The 10,963-nt window shown below is 55.5% G+C and overlaps 1 protein-coding gene across 9 annotated transcripts in view; it reads right to left on the bottom strand.

The window, feature by feature from the left end:
* Positions 1-5,255: 5,255 nt before the first annotated feature.
* The window catches only part of TJAP1 (tight junction associated protein 1), a 59,315-nt gene continuing 53,607 nt past the window's right edge, over positions 5,256-10,963 (bottom strand). For all 9 annotated transcript variants that reach the window (XM_075127013.1, XM_075127018.1, XM_075127015.1 and 6 more), the window contains one exon: positions 5,256-9,463. In XM_075127013.1, the coding sequence (XP_074983114.1) occupies positions 8,147-9,463 (1,317 nt within the window). In that variant the 3' untranslated portion in view covers positions 5,256-8,146. The remainder of the gene's footprint in view (positions 9,464-10,963) is intronic.

Below are 10,963 nucleotides of genomic sequence, written 5' to 3'. Positions count from 1 at the left end.
CCCCATCTCCCTGAAGGGAATAACAGTGAGAAAGGGCCAAAGCCCTTGCTGTAATAGGGGCCTGTCCCTCTAATCCTGGAGCCCTTCTAACGCTGCTCTTCTGTCAACAGCTGCAGAGCTGGGCAGATTTACAGGGGAGATGGCCAGTGAAAACCTAGGCGCTGCAGGCAGAGGTGAGGGAGGACTCAGGAAGGGGTGCGCTGCCCTTTTCATTCAGTGCTGACTTTAATGCCTCAGGAAAGTGCAGAGGGATGCAGTTACAGGGTGTGACAAGGGGATTCAGGCAGAGGTGCTCCTTGGGCCACAACCACACCAATGCTCCAGGTCAGTGCCAAGGGACGATGTGCTGTTGAAGCCACTGTATCTCAGGTGAGCCTTAAAGCCAAGGGTCTGCTCCTTGGGGCAGTTTATGTAAGAGTGGGGAGGGAGGTCAAATTCCAGCTTTTGCGAGGCCAACCTGCCTTCCTGAATCGGCCCTGGGTGACGGCTTGTCCTGCCCTCCCATGGTGTGTTCCTGCGTGCTGTTAGCCCAGGCTTTGCGTCAGTGAATTTGTAAAGTGCTTTGGGATGGCTGGGGCACGGTAGCAGTTTAAGAGGTGTTATTCCATAATAATAAAACCCAGCAGGGCAGAGCCCCTTCACATCTGAGCTCAACCTCCTGCACCGCCACTAGAGAACCAGGCGGAGTGGTTAGCTGGAAAGGCTCAGATTGGAGCTGGCTTCAAACCCCGGTAGAACAATAAACTGCAACTGGCTGCGGCAGGGCGAGTTCACCCTCTCCAGCACTGCGGAGAGAGCACACAACAAAAGCCAGGAGAGCCACCAGGAGGCAGCAGCGCTCTGAAGTGCCTGCCTGGGCTTGGCTGGCTGCCCGCTCAGCTCCCAGCCTGCTGGTCCTGTGGTGGTGATGTCTGCCTGCTGCGGGGGCACCCAGCTCTGGCCCTGCAGCACTGGAGGAAGGCTTTGGGGGAGGGATGGATGGAGGAGGAGGGACAAGCAGCCAGGTGAGTTGTGGGACACAGGGACCCATTTCTATCTGGTGGGATCCTGTCAGGCCCAGGCTGGGCAAGGCGGTGCTGGGGAGAGCCCCATGGCGCACTTGGTAAGAAAGGCCACACTACGGCAGTGTCAGCTCATTAGCGTTCTCCCAGCTCTGCTCTCTCTTCACTGCCATGCGGTTGCATTTTCATACACACCCAGACTGATCCAGTCCCTGGGTCAGGGCCGCCTTCCTAGGCTCCCGCAACATGCTAGCCGGACCACAGCAGTCTGGCTCTTCTACATGGCCACATTTGTCCCGCTTGTCACACCCCAGCCATTTCACTGCCTTGGACAGGAAACAGTGATGCTCTCGCCCTTCCTGAGAGGTTGCAGTTCTCCTGTTTGCGGCACAGCGAAGCAACTGGGGCCCACCAGTGCCCTGGTCTCTACTCATGCCCCATTCTGCAGCCCCTCCTTCCCCCACCCCCATCTCTCCCCCCCTACTGTTCAGCTGAAATGAGGAAGAGTTCACAGTGAATTGTCCAGGACAGACTGGGCCAGTGGGTTGGGTGTTAACCTGAGTATTAACCTGGGTATTGGGGGAATCCAAGCACCTTCCTACGTGACCTTGGACAGTCACTTAGGGCTGGGTTTGTAAAGGTATTTGGGGGTCTAAAAGCTGCAGAGCAGTGCCTAGTTGTGGTCACTGAGAGTTACCTGCTTTGGAAAATGCCACTCGTGGCATCTTCAGTACCTTTGAACCTAGCCTTTCTGTGCCTCAGTTCCCCATGTGTGACATGGGGCTAAGATCAGTGCCCTATCTCACAGCAGTGTGGGAGGATCAATATAGTAAGGACTGTGAGGTCCTCAGAATACTATGGTAATGGGGAGCACAGAAATACCTCAGATAAGTAGGATAATGGGGTCCCAGCAAAAACCCACACACAGCTGCCAACAGGAGGCTCAGGGCAGCAGGGACCAGCCCTGGAGAAACAGGAAGGGTGTGAGCATCAGCAACTACCTTTCTCAGGACGGAGCTGGGGGAAAACAGGGCTTTCTACAAGGAGGGGATAGGGATTATAACCAGAGGCAAGCAGCTGGAGCCAGGCTCCATGAAGAAGCCAGTGGTGCTAGGGAAGCAGCGCTGGCAGCTTCTCACAGTTGCTGACTGTGCTTGACTCCTCACTACTGAAGCGGGGCTGTGATGTGCCCATTTCCCTCCAGAGCCCCCAGCTGCTGCCATGTGACAAGGATGTGCCTAGTGATTGCAGATCAGCATGCACTCCTCTGCAGTCACTCGGGGAGAGGGAGGGAAGCTGCTAAGAGCCCAGGCAGCAGCTTAGAATATTTCCCTCATTGCCCAGGCAAAGAACATTGCATGAAATGGTGAATGCAATGTGCACCCAGTCCCCACTGCAGCCAAACAAGCTGAACTTGCCAGCAGCAGGAGCACATAAGTAACTGGAAGGTCAGATGCCTAGGTTCTAGCCAGACTCTATGACAGAGGATGGGATTATTGTTAAAACACAGAACTGGGACACAGGGCTCCAGGATCCTAGCACCAACTCTGTGACCTTGGACAGTCCCTTGCCTCAGTTTCCCCATCTGTAAAGGCAGTTGTGGGCCTTAGGGCAATTTCCTGTACTATCCTCTAAAGACTTTGTTGGATACAGTTTGTGTATTATTGTGGAACAGGATTTCATGTAACCTCTCTATGGGAGAGATGTCAGACATTGAATCCCCATGCAGTATCCTCAGGGATCCATTGTTTTAAATGACTGCCTTGTGTACGATTTGTGTTCTCCTCCATGGGGGAAGGCTGCCACAGCTCCTCCAGGAACTAACAGTTGTGGGGATTAAGGCAAATCAGGCAGGTTGTAAACCCTTCCCCCCCCAAACGAGAGAGGTATCACCTCCTGCAGAGGCTCACAAATACTAATTCAAACTGGAGTCTCCACATACCGGACAAAGAAAGGACTTTTGGATAAATAGCCTGAATTTACACTGACTCAGGATCTTCTTCCTGATCCAGCAAAGGGACAGGCCCTTTGGTCCAAGAGGGGCCTCCAATCCTTGTGGAAGGGTTGACACCTACCAGAGAGTCAGCTCATAAGCTTTTTAGCATGTGTGTAAGTTTTTATTTTTTTAATGTTTTCTCTGTAATGCTTTCACCTTAAGAATGTGCTTCCTTACCAAGAGCTGTTTGGTAATGCACAACTGCTGGCTATTACACTGTTCATAGCCTCTAGAGAGAAAGCAAACTGCAGACACTGGCCTTGTAGGCAGCCTGGCTTGCTGGGAATATCACAGTGCAGGCAGGGAACTGTATAGCCTGGGATAACCTGTCAGGAAGGCAAGAGACAGGTCTCCACCTGAGAGAGGTGATGGCTGAGAAGCTGGGAGCCTAGAGTGGGGTCCCTTAAATGACCACAGACTTAAATTCCATAATATCTGCAAAACTCCAAGCTCCTCCTGTGGAAGGTGCAAGAGATGGGCTTCACTCTCTCTCATGTTAGACAGGGCCCACATGCTTCTGTTCCTCCCCCCTCAGTACTAAACCCATAGTAAGTCTCCCTCAATTTCCCCCACGTAGCAGGACTGGCAGCCGTAAATCATCCACTTCCAGGCTCAGCCCAGGGGAAATGCCTTGATAAGCCAGCTCCATCACCCGAAGACTAAACCCCAGCTCTGTGTCACACATCCCCCAGGCTGTGAGGGAAGGGGCTGGGTCCCTTGTTAGAACCCTGCTGGCGAGGCAGGGCTGTGGGGAGCTTGGCACGGAGCATGCACCCTGTGGAGAAGGCTCCAGCCAGTGCCTGCCCAGCAGGATACACACTGTGGGCCAAGTGCCCCTTGCACCTTGCTGGAGCCAGGCAGGGGGGAAGATTGTGTTTCAGGGCTAGAATTAGGCTGGAGGATTAAAGGGCAGCAGGAGCAGCTGCTCCTAGGAGCACACAAAATAAATAATTATAGGGACAAAGGGAGCAGGAACCACAACTAAGAAGGAGGAGAGCCCAGCAGGGAGGCAGCACTGGATCAGCTCAAGCTACCACAGGGAGAGGCAGGCAAACACAAGTCTTCCTCCGCTTGGCCCTCAGGTCTTGGCCAGGGAGCTCCTAAGGTGCAGAGTGAACTTCACTGTGTGAGCTCAGCAGCCCCTTTATCCCTCAGACTTGAACAGCCTTTTCCAGTGGGGTTCACAGCATCACCAGCACCTAATATTCAAAAATCACACGTCAGGCCCCTCCAAAGTTATGGGACTGCCATAAAAATCAAGAATAAAAAAGAGTTAAACAGTGGGTTCTTTCTCTTTGCCGTTTACTTTCTGAGCCTGTAGGTGCCCGTGGGTCATATTTGCCAGATTTTCTCCACAACCTCAAGGGTTAGAAAGACATCTCTCTTAAATGAAAGCTGCCAGTCTCACCTAATCACATGGCTCCAGGAGCTGGAGCTTTAAGAAAAACCACCAGGCAGCAGAGTTAGCAACAGAGTTTGGCGCATGTGGGCTAGTTAGAAAAGGTGCCAGACTGAGCGCCGGAATTACAGCACAGGGACAACCAGCCCCAACAAGGTCCAGAGGTGTTCAGTGCCCCTTTCTCCCATGAGCCCTACGCCTCTCTCTTGAGTCTCGGGGACTCACTGCGAGGAAGGTTTTGGTTGAATGATGCTGGCCTTTGAGGCAGGAGCATCTACATTTTCAAAATATGAAACCACAACACTAGGCAGCTAGTTTAGGTTCACAAAATAGTCATGCAAAAGGCAAAAGTACACTTTATAAAAAGCGTGCTCCTGTTGGTACTGCCAGTTTCCAAGTCAATGACATGCGAACATTGCTGGGAGTGAGCATTCTTCCACAAACTTAATAGGCCGAATGAGCCTGAACACCTGACAACATTCACTGTGAGCAACGGAGCAGCTCCCATGGCGTCTATGCTCAGCTGACTTCTCTTCAGTTCAACACTCTTCACCACTCTAAACTCTCCTTCCCCAGCCCTGTTGGTCTAGTCCTGGTGAGCACCAAGTAGATGCTCTGGGCAACGAGACATTTTGAACAAACATTGTGTAGTTAAAGCACAGACGTGTACTGAATGGTGAAAGGAAGAACCAGGACGTCATCTGAAAAGACAGGTCATATGTTCAATTTATCCCTGACAAGCCAGGAAGTGGCATACAGGACCCTGCACACCTCTGGGACAGCAGCTTGCCGTAAGAGGGCCCCCGGCCACCAGGATGTACCTACTCTCGGCTTCCACCCAGCACCCCACAGCCACAGCTTATTTTTAAAATAGTTTATTTCTGGTTTTAAAATATACATCAGTTTGAAAATCTCAGAAAAAACACGTTAGTTGCAGATGAACAGGCTGGACTTGGGACACTGAAAAGTGCCCCCCCCCCAGAGCCAGTACTGCCAGACACAAGAAGGAGGGCAAAGGCCTGATGCCCCATGGATGCAGCCTCGGAGCAGGTTGCTCCTTCTCTTTTGGCTGCACAACATTCCCCTCACCATTTCTCTCGTGGGCTCTGCTGCTGCCTGGTCACACTCCAAAGGAAATGACACCTCAGGACCATGGCCTGGACTGGGTCTATGGGCATTCCTTTGCTTCTAGCCTGATGTGATCAAAGGCAAAAGGGAAATTAGCTTTTGCCTTACAGGGACCAGCACACCAACTGCTTCTACAATCAGGTGGTTTTCATCTTGGTCTGAACTGCTCAGGACAGCCAATTGCAGGGCAACCAGGGACCTTTGGGTTGAGGCAGGAGGGGAAGCACCTCTCGTGGAGAAGTGGAGGTGATCGGACCCACCTACACTAACCAGCTCAAGGACTAGACAGCCCAGGCCAGCCCCAGCCAGCCGCCATTGCTCCCAGCATGCACTTGCAGCTCAAAGCTAGGTCATGACACAAGTGAGGCCACCACGCAGCCCAGGAGGCTTGGAGTCAAGCTGTGCTGACCAGGTAGAGTCTGGGCCTACGAGCCCAATCAACAGGAGAGGCCCTGTGGCCGGGGCATGAAAATGGGGTGGGAGGAAGCAGCAGCTTGGACCTCAGCACTGCAAGGAGGCTACAGGAGAGAGAGGAGCTGGGCTGCGCTGGGCAGGGCCCTCCCCCACACAGAGGATTAGTACCTTGCAGGTTGAGGAGAGGCTCCCACCATTAGCACCAATTTGCTAGGGCAGCTGCTGAAATACTGAGTCCCAGCCCAGCTCCACACTGAGCTGAGTGGCCAAGAACAAGGCAAGTGCACAGGCAGCTGCTGTGACCAGAGTGCCCAAACCTACCCACACAGAAAGCAGCCACGGGCTGGGCCAAAATACAAGGAGAGGGAACAGCTCCCTTTTACAGGCCCTGCAGCCTCCAGGCTGGAGCTGAGAGCAAAGCTTTGGCCCTGGCTGCCACCAGCTACAAACGCAGGGGCTTAGGGAGGGACATTGCCCCAGGGCAGCATCTCTTGCTGGGTGTTTGAATGGGAGCTTCCTTCCTGCAGAGAGAGGCTGCACCCTCCATACATAGCGAAGCACAGAGCAGCAGCTCGCTCTCACTGAAGGAGGACGCTACAGCTCCAGCTTCAAACCCACCACAGCCAAGGGAAGGGGGTCCCCAGGCCCAAGGGAGCAGCACAGGGACCATGCCAGTGTGCTGGGTTACACCTTCAGGGTGGAGAGGTAAAAATCCAGATAGGCAAGGGCAGGTTAGGAAGCTAGTAACTAGACCCTGGCGCTCTCTCTCACAAATAAAATATCTACACTCCCAACCTCTCCCCTTCCCCACCCCTGGGACGTGGAGCACAAACACTGAAAAGGAAAATCGTACCAACACTGAACACAAGGAAAATCACACACACAACTCCAGCCCCCCCAGTGGGGAGGCCTTGGAAGGGCACCGGAGCCAGCCCGGGACCCAGCCAGAGGAAGGGATGCACATGCACAGGGGCCTTCCCAAAGGGCCACTGCTGAGCCATGAGGTACCGTGTCTGCATATGGCAGCGATAAGCCCTGCTCCCAAACAGGTCTCCCTCTCTCCCCAGAGCCCTTGCTGGGGCCCTGCCCAGAGGCAGCTTGCTATGGTCTTTCATTTATTGCTCTCCTGGGGTAAAATCCTGCCCTGGAGTCCATATGGCTCTGCTGGAGTAAAAAGACCTGGATGGGAAGCGGGAGCTGGTGGCTCCAAGGGCAGGACCTCACACCAAACCTCTGGGCAGACAATGGATTGGCTGTCAGCTGCTTTGCTCATTTATGCAGGAAGAGAAAAACAAAACATTTTAAAAGCAGAGGCCTGGAAAGGATTAAAATGAGAAGAAGACCCAGGTGTGGAGAATCAGCACTAGCCAAACACAAGCCAGGCCAGTGCAACAGCACCCAGAGATGGAGAGACAAACACACAATCCAACCCACAGCATAGAAACCACTGTCATGGGAACGCTGCAGGCCAGCCTCGCTGAGCAACTGCTGGGGGCAGCTATGGCCCAGCCCCATGGCAGAGGGAACTGGGGCTCTCCCAGGGCATTGCCTCTGCATGAGCCACATGTTGGGCCAGGCCCATGAGCTAAGCAGCAGGGATCTGCAGAGGAAGCTTTAAGGGAGAGCCACCATGACTGCTGGCTGGTTTCCACAGAGATCAGCAGGGGGGAAACAAAAAATAGCAAAACAACAGTCCCCAACTCAATGCTTCTGACCCACAGCAGGGGGCCAGCCATCAAGGAGCACCCACCCCGCAGGGCAGTCCTCATGTCCCACTCAGCCTGCAGGGGCTCATGGGGATCAGACAAGACCAGAGCAAAGAGTTTCTATTTGTTGGCACCAGCACAAGTGCGCCCAGGGCCATGGGCATCAGCGTGAAAATGAGGGCATGGGCACCAGGGCAAGGTTGTGAGCATGAATGTGAGGGCAGGCACAGGCCTCAGGGTGAGTAAGGGCATGGGCACCAGGGTGGGGCTGTAAGATTGAGTGTGAGGGCAGGCACCAGATGAGTGGTTAGCACAGGCATGGGCATGCATGCCAGGGCGAGCAAGGCCCCAAGTCTGTGTTCTGGTGTGGTGGGTGCGGAACGCCAGCAAGATCCTGGCGCTTCCGGGTATCAAAACCAGAATAAATATAAGGTGGGAGTGGAGCCTGAAGCCCCCTGGGGCATGTGTGGCGCTGCCCTGTGGCGCTGCTCCCTGCCCAGCCTCAGTTGAGCAGGTTGCCCTGCTCCTGGGCCTGTGTCAGGCTGTCCTTGCGATGGAGATGGTGGACACCCATCCTCTTAGGGCTGCGGTGTGGCCGTCCTGAGGGAGGCTTGCTCCTGCATTCCCCGCTCTCCTCCAGGGCTCCCCCCGGGCTGCTCTCCTTGCTTGGTTTCAGCAGCATTTCCCTTTCCTCAGCTGGGCTCCCAGGTGAGCCCAGGTCCACATAGTCCTTGTGCTTCTCTGGCGGGGGGCTGCTGGGCTCAGTGGTGCCCCCGCCACTGCCCTGGAGCAGCTTCCGGGCTTCATCCTGGGAGAAGTCCATGCCGTAATCGGAGGAGAAATGGCTCCTGCGGGCTCGGGACTCAGTGCTGTCTGTGTCTACGCTTGAGTCCCGGCTCACGGTCCAGCTGCAGCTCTGTGCAGATTCCTCACCATCCGAGTAGGCCGAGGCCGCCCTGCCCAGCTCCTGCATGGAGCGGCTGAACCGCTTCTGGAGCTCCGGGGCCATGTCACAGCTGAAGGAGGTGCGGCTCACCAGCACCTGCTCCGAAGTGGGCGGCGCCTTGTCCACAAACATCCGCTGCCAGTTGGCCAGGAGGTCCTCCTCCGAGCTGGCGGAGCTGGCAAAGGCGCTGGGGATCTGGGGTGGGCTGCTGAAAGGGCTGCTCTGCGAGGAGCCGTGTGCTCGAGCCGCCTTGGGAGACGGCTGGTAGGAGCAGCTGGAGGCTGAGTGGCGGCCCTCTGAGACAGGGCTGTTAGGGAGCGTCCGGTGCCGGTCACTGCTCTCGTCCTCGCCCTGCACCAGGCTTAGGGAGATGGCCTGCCGTGTGGCATAGGTGCAGTTGGGCAGGGGGCTGTTCTTTGGGATCCTCACTTTGTCCTCAGAGAACTCAATCACCTTACGCCCTGGGTACATGGGGTGGGGAGGGGAGGGCGTGGGATAGGGGCTCAGCTTCTCGAAGGCAGGCACCTCCTCTGGCAGGCTCTCTACACTGCTCTGTGGCTTGCAGCCCCCATTCTGCTGCTTCCCCCCTTCCCCTCTCTCCTTCCCAGGCAGCCCTGGGCTGGGGCAGGCGTCCAGCAGAGCTCCACTCATGTCCACGTGCACAAAGACATCCTCAGCTATGGGACAGCTGCCACTGCTGGACTTGGCAGAGTTCAGGACCAGTGACTCGGGCTTCTCCAGGACTCTGGCAATCACTGAGGTGGGCACGATGTCAGATGGGGCCAGGGTATGTGCAGCCTCCTGCCCAGGGCCTGGGGACTCTTGGGTGCTGTGCAGGTGCTTATTGACCATGTCCTGCAGCTCATAGGGAAGCTAAGGAGAAAGAGAGAGGGCATTAAGCCTGAAACAACCCCTCAGGGCCTCAGCAGAGCCAGGAGAGGCTGGGACAGAGCCACAAGCAGCACTTGGGAGACTGCAATACACTGCCTGCTCCACCCAGCCCTAGCTAACACCCCACACTTGCCTACCCCTAACATACTCACCTGCTCCCCACCACCTGGGCAGGGCCCAGCCACTGACATACATGCTGCCCTCCCCACCCTCAAAACAGGTTTGCCCCACAGGAGGAGTTAGCAGAGCTTTCCCAGCTCTAACTTCTGGCTGCAGGATGCTACTGCTCTCAAAGCACACAGGAGCCTGCCCCAAGCCTGACCAAGGGGCCCCATTCGGGAGAGGGAGCAAGGGAAGCCTGCTCACGGGCCTCAGGCCCATAGCTTATGAGAGTGGAGATGAGGCCTAAATGGTGGGTGCTAGGCAAAGGGGCTATTGATCAGTGGAAAATCAGTTGGTGATTGCGTAGAAGTGACTGAACAGCCCCCACTGGCAGGATCTACAGCTCCCAGGAAGCGCACAGTAATTACAGCCCCACTGCCTTGGCAGCCTGCCCTAGGATCAGTATCGATGACTGTCCTAGCACTTGCTGGTTCCCCGGCCTGGTCCAGCTGCCTCACTGAGGCTTTAGCAGCTGTGGCAGAGCCTTGGTGACCCCCACACCTCACTGAGGGTTTAGCTTTTGGTTCAGAGCTTTCAACAACGAGAATAGTAACATTCAGGGCATGCCAAATGTTTCGCTGCACCCTGGAGGCAGCCTCCTTGAGTCCCGGGTAAACTGGCTGCAGGACTAGGGTGAGCACAGACCTGCCACAGCCAGCCAGGCAAGCAGGTCGATTCCACCCTGCCTGTTAAATACCATGCTGCTCTTTGGCCACACAAGCACCATGGTGAAAGATTAGGGTTGGGCTTTGTGGACCCCCCCTCTTGAAACCCCCAGGGCTCCAAGCCATGGCACAGGCTGCTGCAAGAGGGATCCTGCAGTCAGACAAGTGGGCCCAGGGCACACAGACTGGGAATGGTGAGTGCAAGGTAGAAGGTCCTTGCACAGCTGCATTTTGCCTCAGTGGCATCCGAGTGTGGTCGAGCCCTCTGGGGGCAGAATTCAAAGCTCCTGTGAGGGGAGACAGCTGGGAGAGGTGAAGATTATCCCAGCAGTAACTGATACGGTGACCTCAGGAGCGCTAATTTGAGACATGCTTGGGGGACAACATACCAGTCATGTGCTCACTCACAAAAGACAAGCACCAGGATTGGATGTGCAGGGCGCTGGGAGAGCCCTCTAAGGGAGCCCACGTGACGAAGCTTTATGGAGAGGTGATGAGAATCCTGAGGCTGGGGCCAGATCCCGTTCCAGGGGGAAAAAGAAATACCAATACAAACATGGGCTCCTCCCTCATGCACAGGGATGGGACATTCCCAGCCTAGTGCTGCACTCAAAGCCTTGCCCTCCCTGGTGCCCTGCCTGTCGGCAGATCTGTG

The sequence above is a fragment of the Caretta caretta genome, chromosome 3 (genome assembly GCF_965140235.1).
Source record: "Caretta caretta isolate rCarCar2 chromosome 3, rCarCar1.hap1, whole genome shotgun sequence".
Taxonomy (NCBI): Eukaryota; Metazoa; Chordata; order Testudines; family Cheloniidae; genus Caretta; species Caretta caretta.
Note: the sequence above shows the minus strand (reverse complement) of the source record. Positions and strands in the feature narration are given on the sequence as shown.